The sequence below is a fragment of the Dicentrarchus labrax genome, unplaced genomic scaffold (genome assembly GCF_905237075.1).
Source record: "Dicentrarchus labrax unplaced genomic scaffold, dlabrax2021, whole genome shotgun sequence".
NCBI classification, from domain to species: Eukaryota; Metazoa; Chordata; class Actinopteri; family Moronidae; genus Dicentrarchus; species Dicentrarchus labrax.
In genome coordinates this window covers 23,133,841-23,154,844 of record NW_026136714.1, presented here as the reverse complement: position 1 = coordinate 23,154,844, position 21,004 = coordinate 23,133,841, and the positions used below count along the sequence as shown (strand labels likewise).

At 41.3% G+C, this 21,004-nt stretch overlaps 2 protein-coding genes and 1 non-coding gene across 3 annotated transcripts in view; 2 read left to right on the top strand and 1 right to left on the bottom strand.

The window, feature by feature from the left end:
* Window positions 1–583: 583 nt before the first annotated feature.
* On the top strand, window positions 584–5,293 carry ranbp1 (RAN binding protein 1). The gene is made up of 6 exons (XM_051423405.1): window positions 584–734; window positions 2,305–2,429; window positions 2,604–2,761; window positions 3,064–3,192; window positions 3,415–3,474; window positions 4,035–5,293. Exons 1-6 carry the CDS (start codon window positions 720–722, stop codon window positions 4,184–4,186), a joined length of 639 nt encoding a protein of 212 aa, XP_051279365.1. The 5' UTR covers window positions 584–719; the 3' UTR covers window positions 4,187–5,293.
* Window positions 3,709–3,837, top strand: LOC127376737 (small nucleolar RNA SNORA77). The gene has a single exon (XR_007887564.1). It is a non-coding gene; the product is annotated as a small nucleolar RNA SNORA77 (small nucleolar RNA).
* Window positions 5,294–5,562: 269 nt separating the features above from the next.
* The window catches only part of zdhhc8b (zinc finger DHHC-type palmitoyltransferase 8b), a 64,419-nt gene continuing 48,977 nt past the window's right edge, over window positions 5,563–21,004 (bottom strand). Inside the window, exons 2-11 of the mRNA XM_051423399.1 lie at window positions 19,896–20,017; window positions 15,962–16,119; window positions 14,954–15,126; window positions 14,681–14,783; window positions 14,196–14,287; window positions 12,618–12,750; window positions 11,613–11,718; window positions 10,331–10,437; window positions 9,077–10,143; window positions 5,563–8,534 (exon numbers count right to left, since the gene is read on the bottom strand). Coding sequence (XP_051279359.1) covers window positions 8,402–8,534; window positions 9,077–10,143; window positions 10,331–10,437; window positions 11,613–11,718; window positions 12,618–12,750; window positions 14,196–14,287; window positions 14,681–14,783; window positions 14,954–15,126; window positions 15,962–16,119; window positions 19,896–20,017 — 2,194 coding nt within the window. The 3' untranslated portion in view covers window positions 5,563–8,401. The remainder of the gene's footprint in view (window positions 8,535–9,076; window positions 10,144–10,330; window positions 10,438–11,612; window positions 11,719–12,617; window positions 12,751–14,195; window positions 14,288–14,680; window positions 14,784–14,953; window positions 15,127–15,961; window positions 16,120–19,895; window positions 20,018–21,004) is intronic.

The following is a 21,004-nucleotide window of genomic DNA, read 5'->3' as shown; positions in this document are numbered from 1 at the left end:
AATCCCATAACTGCCCCGGGGGTATCAGACCTCCTGACTCCACTTTCATTTGTTTGTGATTATTGATTGTTCTTTATACTATATGCACCACTACAGCACATTATAAACGTGTCATACCTGCATCACGTTGAGGCCTTTAGTTAAAGTATAGTTGAAGGCCTTTCTCACTTAAAGTTATAATGAGCTCAAATGTTGCATTCTATATAATAAATAAATAAATAAATAAATGTGTGCTTTATCAAGTTAGGACCAAGTAATACATACATGATGCATAGAGTGGAACAAGGGGGCTATAGTGGTCGTAGCTCATTTTAAAACTGAAAAATCATAACACACACACACACACACACACACACAATATTTATTTGGCAGCATAATGGTTTACTTACTTATACTGAGCCAGTTTGAGGTATTGTTTTCTCTTTATTGACAGAAGAATTCATTCACATATCAACATATTAAAGCATATATATTGTGCATAATACAAACGGGCACATGTTTGCATTAGTAATCAATAGTCAGACAATGTATGTGAGGTTGATGCAGGCAGTCCGAGAGAGGCGGTGCGCGCGCTGTCACAATGTGGGCGCGGGCATACGTAGGAAATTCGGCGCGCGAAAGCTGCAGCAGGAAGTGAGAGTAGCTGAAGGGAAACGGCGGCCAGTCTGGGATTTGAATCTATCTAACTACTTCCATAATCTACAAACATCTACATTAATATGGCAGACCCGAAGGTAAGGTCACTCATTTTAGGTCATCGAATGCATTATGTTTGCTTTGAACCCGGAATTTAGTGACACACATGGTAGTTTATATGTCGTAATTCGTCAAAGTTGGTAAAAGAAGCTGCGAGCTACAAATGCCGACAATGATGTTGTCTTTTCGTGATGCCAGAACAGCTAATTGGTCTAATTTCACGGCTATAGGATGTAATAAAAGCTTGTGAACTTCATGGCAGGAAGCTAGAAATGTCCGGTGCTTCCAGTGTAAGGTTTGAAACTCTGCAGCATTTCTTCAGAGTTGAACGCTGACGAGCTCAGAAGTACTCTGAAGTGTGCAGCCAGGCAGCATGTTAACATTAGCCTCACACTGGGATCATTAGCTCAGGAAGGCAATGGACACATCGTCCTTACGATTGAACTAAACTTTGGCAGTCGTTTGAACAGGGTATTTCACAAACTGCGTGTAACCTGCTGGCCAAAGACAATGAGGTTAGCTGGTTAGCTGGGTTGCCTTTGTCTGGCAAACACAACAGTTGCTAACATAAGTTGGCTAATGTTAGCTCAATAGCAGGGCGCTGGAGCCAGTGACTGCGTATTACCGGGCAGTTAACTGTAACACGGCTACATTGACTGGGGTGCCAGTTAGCCCACAAATTATATCATATAAATTATAGTCAAATTAAGTATGTTATTAGTTAGTGACACACACCGCGGTGCAAAGAGCCGAACGATTAGCTCGGGACTAGCCCGCTTATATTAGGCCTCATCACCTAGCTAGGCAACTTCACAATGAGTTGTCTTAGAAAAACAAAGTTCAACAACTATTAGTTAACATTAATGAAGTACAGTGTAACTACGACCAAAAGAAACAACGTTTAAAAAAATCCACCTCTTCATCCAAGCTAGTGGCCTTAATTAATTATACGTTATTGCGTCTGGCATCTTTAACGCCAGCAGCAGATGTAGCTTACCTCTTTTAGCTAAGGCACAAAGATTTCATCGTTACATTGAGATGCAGCTAACATGCTATGTCGCTAACTAGTAGCTTGATAGGCTAGAAGTGTGTTTGCCACCGAGGAAATCTCCCGCGTGTGCTCAGTGTCGTGTTTGAAATGATACTGCACATGAGTTATTGACTGTGGGCTCTTTTCACACTTTGTCACTAATCGTGAACTTGCACATTTTCTTTGTGGATAGCCGCCTTTGTCCTCAGTCGTTTTCTGTATGAAGGTGATGTACGTTCTTGCAATATCAATAATGTACATTTAATCGTGCACACATCAACGTGAGAACATTCAACCCCAAATAGAATTAAAGATGCTTGGCTCAGCAACAACGCTTTACTAAAGGCTTTGCCAGTTCCCCCTACAAAAGCTATACTTAACCAATGAGCCCTTAAATCCCTCCATTGAAGCATCCATGGCCTGTTGGTCAGTTGTCAGAAGTCACTTTGTTCCAGTGAGTTTCAAAGAATCACGCTGAAAGATACCACATGCCTAATGACTTCTAACTCACTCTGACACAGATAACTACAGAAGGGTTTTCTTTTTGAGGTATCTCATTCTCTTGCTTTTCCTTTTAGGAACCGGAAGACCACGAAACCACTACAGAGGACTCTAATCATGATCCCCACTTTGAGCCCATCGTGTCCCTTCCTGAGCAGGATGTGAAAACATTAGAAGAGGATGAGGAGGAGCTCTTCAAAATGTAAGTTGCTTTAATAATCTTTTTATGTTCACTCAAGTGTTATTTGTCACACAATTGTTGTGATCTAATATACATTTTGCTGGCCAGGCATCTGGGACTGTTTGGTAGACCAGTACATTGGTGTCTTCATTAGAAATGGCATCCTGTTAATTAAGTATCCCACTGTTTTCCCAGGCGGGCCAAACTATATCGTTTTGCCTCTGAGAACGACCCACCGGAGTGGAAGGAGAGAGGAACCGGCGACGTCAAGCTGCTGAAACACAAAGAGAAGGGCACAATCCGCCTCCTGATGAGGAGAGACCGAACCTTGAAGATTTGTGCCAATCATCACAGTGAGTCAAACAAAGGAACTCTTGCTATCACGCTGCAGTCTGCTGGTTATTTGACTGGTATTCACCATCTTTGTGTTCTCACCAATCCAGACGTTATCTTTGAAATCCCAAACTATGATGGTTATGTTCACTGGCCAGTTTAGGATACATTAAATTTTACATCAACATCTTCCGATTCTACAATTAGCCATCAGTATAAGCAGTCCAGCTAACAATGGTGTGACCACTTAATGTGAGACAAGGTATGTGCTATATAATTTTGCCTTTTTTGTCAACCTTGTTCCCCCTCTTGTGAACTACAGTTACAACTGCAATGGAGCTGAAGCCCAATGCAGGCAGCGACAGGGCATGGGTGTGGAACACACTAGCAGATTATGCTGATGAATGCCCCAAACCTGAACTCTTGGCAATACGCTTTTTAAACGCAGAAAGTAAGTATACATCTAATCCAATATTACAATTGAAAGATACTCAAACTAGTATTTAATTTGCATTATAAAACGATCACACTGAAGTGACAAGCCATTTTCCATCTAAAGTTTGGGCAACACGACACAGAAGCTATATCTTACTGGTTTTCTAATTTGGTGATTAATCAGCCTCATTATATCCTCATAATGAGGATGTATACTAATTTTCTGTTCTGTTTACAGATGCTCAGAAGTTCAAGGGGAAGTTTGATGAGTGCAAGGAGGAGGTCAGAAAAACTCTAGGTATGTGAAACTTTTAAAATGTTTGCTAATGTAATGTGTAAACTTGATGACATACAGGTGAGATGAGATATGTTTTACTTAATTAAAATGTGAACTACTTTAGCAAAGAGTGCATTGGCTTACTAGAAGCTGTAATCCATTTGACATGATAATGCCCCAATACACTGTTGTACTCAGGTTTGAGTAATGTGTACTGAGACCTGTTTTAAATTAAACTCAAACTAGGGGTAACATGCAGACTCACTCTGTTCTTTGCTGCTCACTCCAGCCTGGAACTTTTTCTGTCTGCTACATGAACATGCAGAATGTAACACTTTACTGACTTTCTAAAAGGCCGGTGTCACTATGTTCTGCTACATTACAATTGAGATTTTGTACAGGACCACAATAGCAAAAGGTCACTTGGTCCACCTTAAATCATAAATGAAATACAGTGGCTGTGTGAAGATGTGGGGACTTTTTAAAACAGTGAGTTGAGATGCAAAGTGAAAATAACAGGAATGTTGTTTAACCTTTTTATAGCTTTTTAGTTGACAGCACATTTTACTGTTTTGTCACAGGCAACACTGATAGCGCAAACAAAGTGGCAGAGAAGCTGGAGGAACTCTCTGTAAAAGAAAAGGCTTCAGAAGGAAAGAAGGAAGAGGACAAAAATGAGACTGAGAAGAAAGAAGAAGAGAAAAAGGAGGTGAAGGCCGAGGAGAAGAATTGAGAACCAAGAACTTGCTTTGCTGATCTTCAACTTATCAGTTTTTCCTCTTTTTCTACAATAGACTCTAAATGAACTGAATTTGGACACTTGCATATTATTAGTTTTTTTATTATCTGTTTTGCCTCAAGATCACAAGTCCTTGATGCCACTGGGGAGGGAAAAAATAAACAAGATAGTGAATTTATGAGAAAAAAAAGCAGCCCGTTCCCTCCCACCCCTTTCCCTCTGCACCATGGAATGCCACGCTTTCCATCCTCGTCATCTACAGTTCAATGTTACATTTGACAAACTGTGAAAAGAGGCTTGTGATAGTGATAATTCCCACATTGGGGTATTATTTTTTTTTTGTTTGTTTTTGTTATTCTGAAGCAGAGTTTGTTTGTAGAGGGGATAATGTAGCCTGCTTGTTAGCAGCACAGGGTCAGGGACCAGGCATTATGTAGGTGCATTGTAAATGTAAAATCTCATGATGCATCTCAGTGGGCCTTCTTACCCTGTCCACTGTCAATGCTTCCACGGTTAGACACAGCAAGTAAGGTCAAGACTTTTCAGTGGATGCCTTGTAGAAATAGTTCTTGCTTCCTTCTTTTGATCAGTTCTGTTGGGAACTGACTAGAAGAGGAATCCACTCCATATGGTTGAGGGGCATCAGATGGGTGCGGCAGATGGCAGTGTCCACTGATAGCTGACTGATAGGCGATCAGATGCACTTAGCTAAGCATTCATTTTTTTTTCTATTTCCTTTTTTTTTGTTTTAAATATCTGAACACCATAAAGTCCAAAGTCAACGGTTCATCAGAGTTAGGTGCAGCTACGCTTGACTTAAGTTCCTCACCAGGAAATCAAGTTTGTATTCTTTAGATCATAACATTCCCAGACTTGAAGCATGTAGAGTATATGTAACAGAGTGTGCCCTATCTGATCTGTGTGCTCACCACCCTCTCCTTTTCTTTCCACTAATTGAGTTCTTAACCTTGCCTCTAAAGCGCATCTAAGTGCCAGTGCATCTGTAAATACATGTATATGGATGAAATATTGCTTTTCATTTGCACTCAAATGATTGGAAATGTTTCCTCCACCTTCGAATAAAAGTTGTCAAAGACCACATGTTTGCGTTCACAAAAAAATTGCTTGTTTTCTAGGATAGCTAAAAAAAAGTGCATATATTCAAACAATTGTGTTGTAGGAGTTGAAACAAGATCTTGTGACTGGTCATATGCAAACTACTTGGCATATGTGTGGATTAAATTTTTATATAAAATGTCAATTCAACCGTTATGCAACAGCGGTGGCCTGAAGAAAGAGTTAATGATGTATTAATGTTGTGCAGGTGGCCCACACTGAATCTTCTTATCAACAAGAATCAATCCCATTCATTCAAAGAGTTGGAAACTTTATTTACTCTGCTCAGGTCATTGGGAAATCTTTCCTCTTCACAAAAATAGGAACGCATGTACATTTATAGTATATTCTATATTTTAATACATATTGAATTTTCTATTTGAGTTTCAGAAAACAAAATCAGCTTGTGGCTGATGGAACAGATTCATTGCTGACTGTCAGGAATGGTCCCTGACCTGCAGTGATGTCCATTCCAAAAAATAACCTTGGACTAATGGCAGTCATCTTAAAGAGGAATGACATCGATAGGGTTTTGATATGTGGTCAAATGGGGGTCTGAGAGTCATGATATACTGGGGTATTTTCAGGCAACTCAGCAGCTGACAATCTGTTCAGGTATTTCAAAATGTTCCAGTTAGCTGTTCCACTGACACTCAGATTTGCAAATAAGTAGCCCTGTATACCGCAGCCTTACAACAGAGACACTGTTTAACGATTCAGAAATACATGACTTAAATAGAGTATCCAGGCTCACATTACTGTGTTCATGCTAAGGCAGCTGGGTGAGACCTTAAAAGAAGACCATACTGGCCAGAAGGTTGCAACTACAGCGAGTTTTGATAACATCCAACCATGTCAGAAAGCAACTCTACCACAGCTACAGGCCTTTACACTCTGATCTCTGCAGAAAGGAATCTATGGAGGAATCAGAAATGGGAAGAAAGGAAAATCCTGTAAAATCTAATTCAAAAATTAAGCACAGCAATTAATTACCGTAAACATTGGCCTTTCTTCCAGAACTTTTGAAGTTTGAAATTTCCCCAGTCTTAAGTTTTGCCAAGCTTAATACAAAACACTAATGTTATTTCACTGTCCCTTAGTGTACAATAGTTTTTCAAGTAGCCACATTTCATTGTTTATGAAACATAACTTTTCCTCTTGAAAGGCAACAACGGTTTATTCTTAATGTGAATGTAGCTGGACCAAATCCACCACTTTATATCCATGTATTTCATATTCAGTTGGTGCTGAATATAAATGAAAACCTTCCACTTAGATATTTTCAGTTCATTTTATGATCAGAAGTAATAAATGTTATGAGACTCTTTTCAATTAACAGCAAAAAAAAAAGTTCAGTTTGAACGCTGAGTAGCAGGTAATACTGGAGCTGTACCAGACAGCTGCTGCAAATCGATGTGACATTTTCAGTCTGCGTGATATCGCTGTGACACTCACCCATTTACGCTCTTTCAGTAATTAAGGGGTGTCAACGTTTGGCACTGTAATCTCAAGGCAGTTTCTATTGAGAGCCCAAGCATTGACCTGTGTACAGCACATGTGGACTGTTCAGTGTGGATCATGTGACTGTTCACAAGTCAAAGACGGACTTTAATATTTCACTTCCTCAGATCACACATCTTGTAGTTACATTTCATCATACTTTTTTTTTTTTTTACACTGCAAAGGTAGAATAAGATATATTTACTTTATGGATTTTAACCATTATCACAATCTCATTTATTTACTGAATTTATAATTTATCAACAAAAACTCCACTCAAAATAAAACATCCATTCCACGCTTAATTATCTGTATAAAAAAGATGTATCAAACATAGTTTTTGAAAGGTTGGGTATATAAAAAGGAAACAAACCGATTAAAAAAACTACAAAATAATGAACGGATAACCAATTATCTTGATTTTACTACATGGGACAATGGCTTGTTTCACTTCACAATTCCATTCCTATGGTTATAACACAAACCTACCTTACGTACTAAACAAATGTTCTTTTTTTTTTTTTTTTTTTAGACTAAACATAAACAGAAAAGTTGTTTTGGTTGTGCAAGGCTGGACTCGTTCTGAACTTGGTGAGAACCGTCAGGATGAGGTATTCTTACTTTCAGAACGCTGATGTATCTGCCCAGCGCTTGTGTCATGGGTCATGTTGAAATCACCAAACTGAACTTCACGAGAACAAACAGACACCTGTGATGACGCGAACGGAATAAAGCAGGCTAAGCTATACCTAAGCCCTAAAAGTCTACTCTCAACTGAGACAAAGAAGGAGACATTCATAATGTATGAATTAACATCTCTGCTGGTTGCATTCATTCCTGAGAAATGTCTTTTTGACAAAGAATGAACTTAATTTTACTTAACTTAGTTTATTTGACTTTTAATTAAAAGCAAGCCTTTCTCAATGAATTTGGAATGCAACCACCAGATATGATACGATGGCTTTCCCCTCTCCTTTCCCAGCTCCTCATCAGTTGCAGTGGCTGCTGATCTAACTGATCTGCCCTCCATCACCTCTCAACTCCAAACACTAAATATGTTGAGCACGAACAGTACAAGTTAATGTGAAGCACCTTGACTTCTTGAGGTCAACTGAGTCGGAAAGGACGCTAGTCTTCTCTCAGAGGTCCACGGTTAGGATGTCGGCGTATGATTCATCTGCAGGGTTTTTGTTCAGCCTTCAGAGCAAAGTTTGTGTGTGACATTTGGAACACCGTACACTTAATGACCACGGCTGAGAGACAACAGTAATAACATTGACGTTCTGTTTGGACGGTCCACTTTTACGACCAAGATGATGAGCCACAAAATGTTAATGACAAGACACTCCTCACACATAAAGCCTGCAGTGGTCTCAACTGACAAACAACCCCTGCCGTACAAACATACACGGGCATTTGGCTAGACAGACCCACAAAGGAGCAGACAGATCCTCTGATTGGATAATAACTCCAATACAGGGAGTGCTATGTGCCCCTGACTGGCCGCTATCTAGACTTCACAAAAATAACAAAGAGGAGAGAATCTCTTTGTAGCTGGGTGGCTGTCGCTGTTGGTGGATGCGGTGTCCCTGCTCACACTGATATCTCATACGTAGTGCCTCCGACGCCTGTCACCTTTTTGACATTACTGTGGCGACTGGGGCTGTGGGTGGCACCCTGGGCACTGGGGTGGCAGTCCATCTGCCCATTAACTTTCATGGCCTCTCTGAGTGGAAAGAGAAGAACAGAGAAGATGATTCAACACAAAGAGCCAAATACAAAGCAAACAATAAGAGGTTGTGGCAGCATGCAGATTAATTTTATGGTGCATGACAGTTTTAAATGGCAAAAACAGAACAACAGTATGGGTGATTACTGGAAAGTGTACTTGTTAGTGAAGCAAAAGGCTTGGAAATGTTAGACGAGTAGATGAAAAGCATGCAAAAGAAAAAGAAATGAGGAGTCACACAACTTTATTCATCTGACATTCGTGAAATGATACAAAAAATAATATTTTACTAGAAAGGCAAACATAAATCAGAACAGAACATGTAAGAATCCACACCAGACAGCACTTTATATGAATAAATTGACATAACTGCTGGACAAATACCATAGACCATACACAAATGCTACACATTGCCACATTTAGGACTAGTACACTAGTGCTCATAATTTGCTGTTTGTGTCCAGCAGAAGGAGCCCACCAGTCCCCACTGGCTCAGTATAATGCATGCAGTCCCACAGGGGCAACGTCAGGTTTCATACCTTGGACCCCCCAGACGAGGTGAGTCTGTCCTCTCATGGGCACTGATGTAGGAGAGTTTCTGGTGGGAGTAGGAGGGGGATCGGGGCATAGCAGGGGAGTGTGGCTGGTGGGCTGGGGAGCGATAGAGGCCCTCTGGGGCAGTGGCCCTGCTGTGGCTGCTGTTGGTACTACTGTGATCTGTGTGCAGGGAGGTGGATGAAGTCCTAGGGGCGCGGCCCAGCGTTGAGCCGGCATGACGTAACACAGGGGTTCGTTGGCCATAGCTCACTAGCCCGACCCCCATCAGGTTGTCCCTGGAGCCTCCGTAGGCTGGGGGTGTTGGGCCTCTGGAACCAGGGCCACGTGGCCCATCTGGGTAGCAAACATTGGGGGGTAGGCCATAGCCCCCATCAAACACACCAGAGTCCTGGGCATAGATATGGGTCTGGGAGCGCCCATGCAGCATCTGCCGCTTCTCCCTCTCCTCCATTTCCTTTCGCTCCTGGATGGAGGCCATGATGGTCTGGGAGAGGTTGTCGTAGCGCACCGGGGATGGGTCCCTGTCCCTTGAGTGAGGGGACTGCCTTCCCACCCCCCTTGGTGGCATCACTGGACTGTAGGTGGGAGCAACCTGGTGCCTTTGCATTTCAGGTTCCCGGATGTGGCACATTTTGGTGGGCAGGTAGGGCGAGTGGAACCCCATGGATGGCATACCACGATGGGCCATGCACTCACTGGCAGTGGCTGGCGAGATGCTAGGGTTGAGCAGGCTGTCATAAGACAGGCTGCCGTTACGGTTAGAGAGTGTGTTGGGCGAGAAGACACTCTTATACGGGGTGGAAGTGACTGTCTGCGGCTGCAGGGCTGGGAGCTGGCCCTTCTCCGGCCGGCGTTGACCCTGCTTCAGGCTAAGAGAGCGGGAGTTGATGGGGTCAGAGTCCAGCTGGAGGGGGGAGGACTGGAAGGTGCGGTGGAGGGGAGCATTGGTGTACTCCGGCAGGTCCAGGTTTGGCTCAGATCGGTAATCATGACCACGGACACCCTCTTCCAAGATGGCTGAGGTCTTCCGTTCATCTGGCATGATAATCTGAGGAGTAAAGAGCATAGTAACACGTCAAATCTAAGTGGAATTGTGAATGAAGTCCTTAACAACTGCTACTGAAGCTGTTGCCCCAGACAGTGAACCCCTGGGATATTACTAATCATACATAATAATAATGATAGTATATTAAAGATCTACCTCATACATAAGTATTAAACAAATCATATCTTACCTTCTCTCCAGCAGTGTGGTAATGGACTTTAGGCATGGTGCCAAAGGACGGCCTGAATTTGTACATGGCTGGAGTGGAAGGGTGGGTCTTACCAGAAAGAGAACTCTCTACAACAAACATTGAAAGAAGACCGGAGTTAACAATGTAGAGATATAGAAATACACTATTATACCAGCTCTGATTGAAAGTCATTTCTGGGAGAAAGGAAAAGACCTCAGAGCTGAATTCTATTATCAGAGTAATAAATAGGCTGTAGGGATTGAGTTCTTGAAACCCACACCATCACAATTGCTACAGAATGAAAATGAATTGGAGTGGGTGGGTGGTCACGTGGTCTTTTCTGTAACTGATATGTAACACATTCGAGTCCTGCAGCAGCCAGCTGTCCATCCCCGACAAACTACCTTATCCTTAAGCAGAGCCTGAAATCCCAAGTCACTTCTTAGCAAGTAGCTGCTCCTGTGCACTGGTGCATGAGTGTCTCTGAAGAATATGCAAAGAACACTTATTTCCACAAATGATGAGTCCCCTAACTTGCTTTAATGGAGGCAATCTATTTAGACCAACTGCAGTACTTTGGAGTACCACCAGGCAGCAATAGTATTCCATGGAAGAGTAGAAAATGTTCACTCCCTGACATAATGCACCATGACACTGGAGATCCTCTGGAGGGAACCTGCTGTTGTAGGTTCTAAACTATATATTATTGACACCACATACTGTTAAATGCAGCAGTATAAAGAACACAGTACCACTGGCTAACACTGTGTAAAACTGTAAAAGCCCCAGAAAAATAGAATCTGTCACAGATCCTATTTTATGCAGAAACAAATGACCATTCCAAAGGCAGTCAGGCATTTTCATTTAGTTAGAGTCCTGATTCTAGACCATAGTCCTCTCCCATCCCTCCATTTGAAAGAGCTCCTATTGTTATACACCACGAACAAAAAGGTGGTGATTCATATTGCAATGATTCACTCTGAAATCTCGCCACTGTGCCACAAATCTGGTACTGATTCCGTGAACAGGGCTCGCCTCCTCACTACAAATCATGGTTATTCTCAGGCCCAGCATAAATAAGGCCATTGACCTTCCACTGGGACAGACATTTATCACGCTAAACTAGCACCATGTCACACACTGGGACACTGGTGATGTACAGAGGGAGTTTGGGGAATTGCGGTTTGGCACACCCTGACAGGAAAGAGAAATGGGATTGATGATGACTGACAGGAGAGTTGCTGGTGAAAACACAGAGGGGCTGTGCTCTTGTGTTTCTTACCTTCGCTGGAGGTCAGCTGGCTTTTCAGCTGGTTGTACCTGTCAGCTTTGGGCGGCAGCGGTGGTTGGGTTTCTTTGTCGTCCAGGCCGTCCAGGCTGCTTTTGGACTGCAGGGAGGAGAGCAGGGTGTTAGCATCCAGAACAGGTGGGGGAACAGCAGATGAAATAGAGGACAGCATGTGTTAGTATTGGGGATGCACCAATACAACTCTCACAGATGGCTGTAGGGTAGCAAAGCTGCACTAGGCAGCTGCTCTACTTGAGCTTAAATTTATTCTAGTAAATGGTGTGGAAATGATGAGAGGAAATGATCTCAGAGTTGGATGAGTATTTTGTTCTCTCTTTTTTCATCTTAAAAGAGTACTCAACACATTTAGCATTGAGCTTTTGTAATGCTCGGACTCACGAGGAAGAAATCAACCAGAGATATCATCTTTTTTATTCCACAAATTCTTCTTGCTTGTCAAAATATGGTGACTACATTACCCACAATGCTAAACTAAAACATAAAAATCAATGTAAAACATCAAGCACATTGAGCACACAATCACACAATAGTCATTCATTTGAAAAATATAAAACTACTACTGTCACCACTAAATTGTGTACGTTTTTTATATTATTTTTGGATGTTTGCCATTAAAACCACCCTTATAGTGATAGTATATCCCTTAGGGTAAAAAATTGTCAAATTAATTTCCCCTCTGTCTGTGAGTGTCTAATAATGTCATTTTTAGCAAGAGAAAATTCTCCAATATATCTAGCTTTAATGAGCTATTGTATCCTTTTATATGTTATCTTTGAGCATGAGCCTGTATTAAAATAGGAAAGTAGGAACACAACTGGGGATACACCATGTTACACATTTGTGACATGACACTATGGGAATAAAACAAGAGGAAATGCTTACACTGCCGCAGAAGAGGGACTAAATGTAGGTCAGTTGGATGATGGAGTAACAGGAAAACAACAGTGCAAAGCTCTGTAGTAATTGTGAACAGCTCACCTTGGAGCTGATGATGGTGGTGTGGATGCCGTTGTCGCTGACCTTGATGGTGATCTGCCTTTCTGACAGGTCAGGTCTGATGAATGGGGGCTGAATTTTCGCATGGGGCTTTTTCCTGGGGTCCAACATGTACCTGCACAAATATGGGCAACAGGCATAAACAAACATTCTACAATTTTTAGAATAGTCCAGCGCTCAACAATGCCATTGCATTAGGAATGTTTAGTGATACAACCAGGATTGCAACTTAGTGACAGAGCCAAACAGTACAAAATGTACTATTACTACTTACATCAAAGTATACACAGCTCATGCAAAATGCTGCACATCAAATTCAATTCCTGTCAGAAAGCCCTACCTATTCTTTAAGTCTCTTTACGATCAAGTCTTTAATTTTACTTTCCTTTTTTTTTTTTTTTTTTTACACAAATTAACTTCTTAAGTTGTACCAGACTGAATAAAGTATTTTTGAATCAATGAAAAAAACAAAAACCCAGCCATCATTCCTAATGCTATTTCAGTACTCTGCTCCTACTTGATATACTACACCATATACTCCACTGTCAACTCATTTGGCCTTCCAGAGACATACAGTGCGGAGTACAATGATTAAGTAAGTTAATCACTTTGCATAATCCCATTTGGCTAGTCACACAGTTTAAAACAGACATTTCAAACACAACTTCCCGACAGAAAAACATCCTCTAAATTAGTCTTAAGGGTTTTTTCATAATTAAATACTGTCACTGTGATCTCTTTTAACATTTAATGGTTAGTGTGGAAATTTAAAGATACTACTCTAACAGTTCATTCAGTAGCAGTCAGGTCCAACATGGTTTGAGTCAGTGGTGCGGTAAATCAAAAACCCCCCACCAGGGATTATGCAACAACTTAACGGCAGATGCTTGTAGCACAGCATTTCACCCCCACCTGCTGTTGTCTCTGCAGTCGCACTGTTGATTTTTATGGAATTGGACTCATCCCTATAGGTTGTAAAACTGGTGTTCATGGGTTTTTAGCAATCTTGTATGTGTGTGTGTGTGCGTGTGTGTGTGTGTGTGTGTGTAAAAAGCACATTGACTACCTCTGTGCTCCGTTTCCCATTAACTGTTGTTCTACAGAGTGATTCAATTCTTTCAGCCATCTGCCTTCCCCCAGGGTTGCTGGCTGCTTTCAGGCATAACTGGATACGCACCTCCACAACCACCAAGAACACGTGCATACACTCGTATGCACACCCACGTACATTGCTGCAGTCTGTGTTATTGTTGCAGTTACATGGTGCTGCACTGGTGCAATGGCATTGATGTTATGGGCTATGATGGACACACGGACACACACACACACATCTGCATTTAAACCAACGTATTCTCTCAAAGCAGGAATACAACACTACTGAATAAAAATCCCTGAGAGTTAAATGTGTACTTACAAAAAAACAACCTGAAAAGCATCTACCATTCATACACACACAAACACACACACACACACACACACACACACACACACACACACACACACACACACACACACACACACACACACACACACACACAGCAGCATTGTAAAGCATCTTACCTAGGTGCCAGGGGACTACATAAGACATACTCCACGTTGCCACAGCAACCCTTAGTGAAGGGATTTACTCCTCCACGAAACTTGCCCGTCACCTGAGGAACACAACACCTTGTTTAGAGTCAGCAGCAAAGGAAGCACAAGGCCACAGTGCACACACACATGTACATACACACATATATACACAGAGGTCCAGTGCTTGAATACAAAGAGGGTGATTCATGTTGCTGAAGCATATTCCTTTAACTGCGTGGGTGGTTATCTTTATTAAACATATTTCTGCAAATTAATTGGACTAATTGGAGTGTATTATTCTACTGTGTGTGCAGCCCAGGTGCCAACAGTCAGGCGGCTCCGGGTGGGAATGCTTGGATCTGTGTGAGTGTGAAGTAGGGCTGCACAGCTCTGTTGACTTTGGCTGGATAAATTATGGGCAAATGATTGTTTGTGTGTGTATATTCAGAACAAGCAAGTCAGCAGCTCCTCACCTGTTCGTTGGTGGTTCGACCTCGAGCTACGAGCACCATATGGAAACCTGTGAGTCCCATGACTGGAATAAAGAAAAGCCCTGCTATACACATCACCACCAGACTGGACACAAAGGTTAAGCTCAACAACAATATAAGAATACCAAATACACTGTAAGAATAACTCTACACAACCTCTAGACAGCCCAGGAAACATTATTCTGAAAAATGAAATAGACAACCAACAAAATCGGTCATTGAAGAAAAGAACTTGGCTTTGCAGGGGAAGGATACGTGACAGTGGTGTGCAGTGCTCCCAGTCTCTCTCGGTGGTGAAGGACAAAGATGAGGCCAAAGGAGAAAACTCCCACCATGTGGATGCTCAGTGACAGCAAGAAAAGGAAGAAGTAGCGATAGTTCCTCCGTCCAATGCAGTTGTTTACCCAGGGACAGTGGTGGTCGAAGTCCTGAGGAGGGAGGGAGGAGGGAGATTAAATTAAATGATGTGACCTAAAACTGAGCCTAAAGCTTTAAATCTTATTGTAAATTTAAGTTCATACATTTGTCCCATGCATTGTCTCTTATCACTGGCACTAATTTACATCTCCACTAATAAGGCAAGCCAAATTAAGGAACACAATGTTCTTGGTTGTACAACAAGGTTGCAAGGGGTCATAATGAAATTCTAAACTAGGCTTTTACAGTCCCAATTTTTATCATTTGTTTTGACAGTCAAACATTCAGCCTTTTTTAAATTAAAATGTAGAAGTAAACAGGATGCAGGAATACAACCTGTGTAATTCTGCACCCTGTGTGTGGGTGTGTATTAATGTCCTTATGTGTGTGTGTGTGTGTGTGTGTGTGTGTGTGTGTGTGTGTGTGTGTGTGTGTGTGTGTACATTTGTCAGACCAACATGAGAATGTTATTGCTGCTGTAAAGCTATTACTGATAATAATACTGATTTTACGGTTGAAGCTGCCAATTTCTAGATTTATGCCAGTAATTATGATCTGTAATGATGAATATTTATTTTGCCAACAAGACATAGATATTAAGAAATTATTTATATATATTGTTTTTTTATTCTTTAAAAGGACAGAACATACAAACTATGTACAAACAAATATATCAGATCAGACATGCCCAGTGCTAACAGAACAGCAAAAGCTAATATTGACCTGATAAATCAGTCTAACCTTGATGCATGATTAGATTTCAGTGTATGAATGTATACTGAACATAAAACAGTCTATCTTTTTGCACATTTGTATTCACACACACACACACACACACACACACACCTCCACACAGTTGTCACAGACGCTGCAGTGCGAGCAGCGAGGCGGCCGGTAGAAGTGACAGGTGGCACACCACTTCATCCGGACTTGAATGCCCTTGATCTCCACGTTCTTGTAGAGCGGCGCTCGGAAATCATCGTCCTTGTCCTCGTCCTCGTCCGCTGCGGGGAAACACACACACACACACACACACACACACACACACACACACACACACACACACACACACACACACACACAGAAGCACATTAGCAGGGCACAGATGCATATGGTAGAGTGAGAAAAACAAACACAAACACAGAAAAAAAAAGGCATGGTTTTGATTGATGATTCCATTTGACAGGGACAACAGCAGAGCAGAGACAACAGCATTTTTATAGACGTGACCTGATTGTTCTGCTTTCAACATTAAGGCTGATTCGTGTATAGCAGATGCTGTTTCATTTCATACATTATCAGAATGGAAGAGGTTTTTTAAATGGAAATTCAACCTCTAACCCTGGCAGAGTTGGTGCCTTCTGTTTTTTTGACCTGAACATAGACCCATAACCTCTAAACTACAGTATGAGAGAACAAGTGGCATATTCATTGTCCTCTGCAGTCAATCAAACAGCTTTGTACAGGGTGCTACTTTCTTACGACAGAGCTTTTTCCTTTGGAGCTGCAGAGCAAAATAAAATGTCTTTCAGCTGATCAAAGGGCACATTCACGCAATCTACACAGAGCACCAACCTGAGAGAATAATTTCACAGTATAATAATAACTGCAGGGAGATCCAGGTAGCTGAACACACACAGACAACCAGGAAGCAAGAGAGAGTGAAAAGACAAAACAAGAGAGAAACAAAGGTAGAGCACAGAAATAAACAGTTCCATAAGCAGAGATTGCTCTGTTATTATGGCTGTCAAGTCTCTTCAAATAGATTTTAAAGGTAAACCGCCTGCCAAACCAACAGGCACAAACAACAGTTACGCCTGCACCTCCTCCAACAGCCTCTTTTCTACAAACGCTCAATGCAAGAAGTATTCAGCAGACAAAGCAGTGGCCTATTTCATACAATATGCATTTACACTGCAAAAATAACACGCAGTCCAATTAAATTACAATCACTTTTTGCCTGAAATAAGTGAAACAAATTCAGTATTTTCACTAAAATTGTTGGTTTGCATTTACTGCTTATTTACTAATTTATTCATGATGAGGTACATCTTACTGTGTACGTATAGTATATACGTACAAAGACACCTTCTTTGATAAAACGATTGCTCGCGTGAGGGTCAGGTGGAATATTAATGGCATTATGGCTTTTCTTTGGAATACTCAGTGGCTGAGAAGCATTCTGAGGACATATCCAACATCATTTTACTGCAATTATTACCCATCACAGCATCAATATGTGTGTGGGTGTGTGTGTCTTTGTGTCTGAGCATGCATGCACAAGTGTTTGCCATTGATTACAAGTGTATCGTCCCTCATGAAAGGATAAACTGTGTATCTAGATGAGATAGGCAACTCGCACTGTTTTGGGTATTTTGCTCAATGACACTTTGGCAGCATGAATGGCTACTAATGGGGATCAAACCATTGACCTTTCAGCAATAAAATCAGCACTAAAAACCCTCATCCACACAGTTTTTACACGTACATGGCTAACATTGACTGTAGCTGCTGACTAGGATAACATGTCTTGCTCTCAGAAACTCAACAGCTGTTGAGAACAGTGAATGGTGAATGGACTGCACTTACATGGCGCTTTTCTACCTTAACAGACAAAGCGCTTTAAAATTGGCCTCTCATTCACCCAGTCACACACACACACACACAGACACGCTATGTAAGCCGCTGGCCTGCCCTTCGAGAGCAGCACAATGACTATAAATGTAATATATCACAACTTTAATTAGTATCATTGGTAGCACTTGTGTTTAAACTACTTGTGTTTAAACTACTGTTTAAACTTCGTGTTAAAATGGCTGATGTGAAAAAGTTCTATTGTTGTGATCAGTAGGTGGCTTATGGTGGCTAACTTTAGCAACTCTTAACAAACTTAATGTTGACATGACTCCTGTTTACTATGTTGTATGTTGAACGGATCATCCTTTCATCCTGTGATTGTGAAACGTAGACACGCTGTGTTCTGTTGAGCTAAATGTTACATATGCTAAACTAAAAGTAGTATTAATAGATGGCCACTAGGGGACAGCAGAACAAGCTGTAAACACAAAATGGACATATTATCTCATTATAAAGTTGAACATGTTAGCAACAGTTGCCGATTTACCCATCTACCAAAATGCATTAATATTCATTTGAAATCCTGTTTCTTGCAACCTGACAGTTCATTATTTACTCTTCTTTTGACTCGTTCTGGTCTCCACTAGGTCCTCAAAAAAATATGTTCTTTAGCTGCTAAATGCTCTTCTATGTTCACCAGCTAGTTGCTTACTTTGTCTGTTGCCCTGAACAGGTAGTATACAGGGGGGTTATCAGAACATTGAGTTAAAAACAGCTGCTTCCTGAAGCTGGAAACTACGCTAATGGGAAAGGTTAGACTGAACCAAAAGAGTAAAGTTGCCAAAATAAAGCTGAAAGGTGCTAAAACGTTTCATAGAACTGAAGAGAAACTGCAGAGTCTGGTAGTAATTATCTGTCGGTTTGTCACTATCGACTACATTAAATATGGTAATTGACCCACTGTTGATATAAAATACTGATTTGTGGCAAACAGTATAGTTTTGTCACTCCACTTCCTGTTTACAGGTCAAATCATATTAGGTGACCATAAAGAAAAATCACTGCATCGCAATTACGTTACAATTTTTGTGCTAGTCAACAGTATGTTGACCAAATAAATTTAAGATTAACTGGTCATTCAGACAAGCCTGAGATCCTGCATAATGTTAAAGCACATTTCAACCACAGAGGAAACTTTTCTAACTGAAAATATTACTGACTTCTGCAAATTGCAGTACATTTGGCAAAATTGAACTAAACTGTAAAAATTGCAGAACTGTCTGATATTTTTGCTTGTAACCATGTAGCCCTATTAGCCACAATCACCTCTTTCATCTGTCTATTACCTCATTTTGCAGTTTCCCCCCCAAAAGAAAATGACAATAAATCGCTGTACCATGCGTCAATGACCTGAATGGAAAAATCCTTAGTACACACCAACCTTTCATTCTCACTTTTACAATCTGGATGACAGAGTGATTTTCTGAGCAGATGTCAGTTAATGGCTATGTCAGTTCTTCATTTTTTTAAATCAAAACTTTAGTGGTGACTCTGCTGCCTGTGAGATAAAACTCCTCATCTCTCAGTAGCCTATAAAACTCAGCAGGGTAGTGGCAGTAGAAGGACACTGCCACCTCTGGGGAGGCAGATAACCTGCACTTTATACAACCTGATGATTATTACCTCTTTATGGGCAGAGAAAGCTCTTCCTGAAGACAGGTGCTTATCATTTACAAGCGCATTACGAACATCCCTGGGGATGAGTTCAATCATTATTACTTAACCCGGATAAGGCTGAGGACAAGAAGCCTGCATCAGAAGCATAAGTCAGTGCAGCTTGTTTGACAGGCTGAGCAGCTGAGAGATACACTGTACACCTTGTAGTATAAAGGCTTGTATAACTTCCACCAGTGTCTTGCATGTGGACTTTAACAGGCTGTAAAGCGGAATATGAGGTTCTGAGACAATGTGGTGCTCTGATAAATGCGCTGCTATTAAAGGTGTGCCCTCCATATGAGGACTCACAGGGAGGAAACATTACTCATACTTGTGTGCACATACACTATGATGGATGCTAATATTTTTTAAATGTCAAACGAATATTGTAAGTAATGCTGTTTTTCCCCAGAAATCTTTTTAAGTTAGAAACATAATTTACCATTTAAAGACACTAAAGCTTTTTGCCACACACATGCATACTAACCTCTGGGGTAAACACCAGGGTCCATGAAGGTTGCCATGCTGAAGTTGGCCAAGACGAAGAGGAAGACCAGGCCATTGTAGAGAGGGACAGCGGGAGAGATTACCTTTGTCAACCAGGGGCACCTAGGGACACAAATGAAGGGACAGAGATTAGGATGCTTTCTGTTTATCATGTGACACATAGTCACACACATTACAGTCTCTGTTCTTGGTTATAACTACAACTGGAGAGCTGATTACAGAGAGCGAATTAAATAAGGTAAACAGTGGATGACAGAATTTGAGCCAGCTTGATATTAATCCTAATAATATTGTAATTTTTGCTAATTAGCGGGATAACTGTGACTCAATGTGAAATTATTTAACTAAAGTGTTAATCCTTAGCCTGAAAGGCTCTTTTAGAATTACGTGTGCAAAAAAGATGTTGTTGTTGTTTCATAAAATAAAACTAATGCAGTTATCTCAAAGACCATTACTTGCTTAATTTGTATTTTAATCCAGTAGAAATGGAAATGTTTGTACAAAATGTCACAGCAGTTCAACCTGTAGTTGAGAAATTGTGTCTGGACTAAAGTGATGGGCCAAGTGTCATTGAGCAAAATGTATCAATTGAGAACCTCCTTTAAATTCCACCAACATTTTACGCCAAGACTGACCTTCTCCACTGCCTGCAAGTCATAACTCAGTCAGCGCTGTGAAATATTCAACTGTGGAGACCCCTGAATCACACCCACAGCCCTGCTCAATCACCTGGACTCAAATGTCAAGTCGCTGTGTACCTCCTAGGGAGCTATCTTTCAAGCCAACTGTTTGTGTGGTCTCTCTAGAGATGAAACACCGTCAGAATGAAGAAGCGTTAACGCCTACGGTTGGACACACAGCAGAGATCCTGCAGGTCAGAGACTCAGAGAGAATTTATGAATTAATAAAGTATCTTGCAATAGAGGGAGAATTCAAAGAGAGACCCTCACTTGTTTCCAGCTCCCTCTCCTGACATAATGACTAATACACCCATATTCACTTGCACATGTACACGCACTTCAAGTGTGCTTCTCCAGCTTATTCTGACGTCAAAAAGTTAATTTCCCGGTACCTGTGCCCTGAGATCAT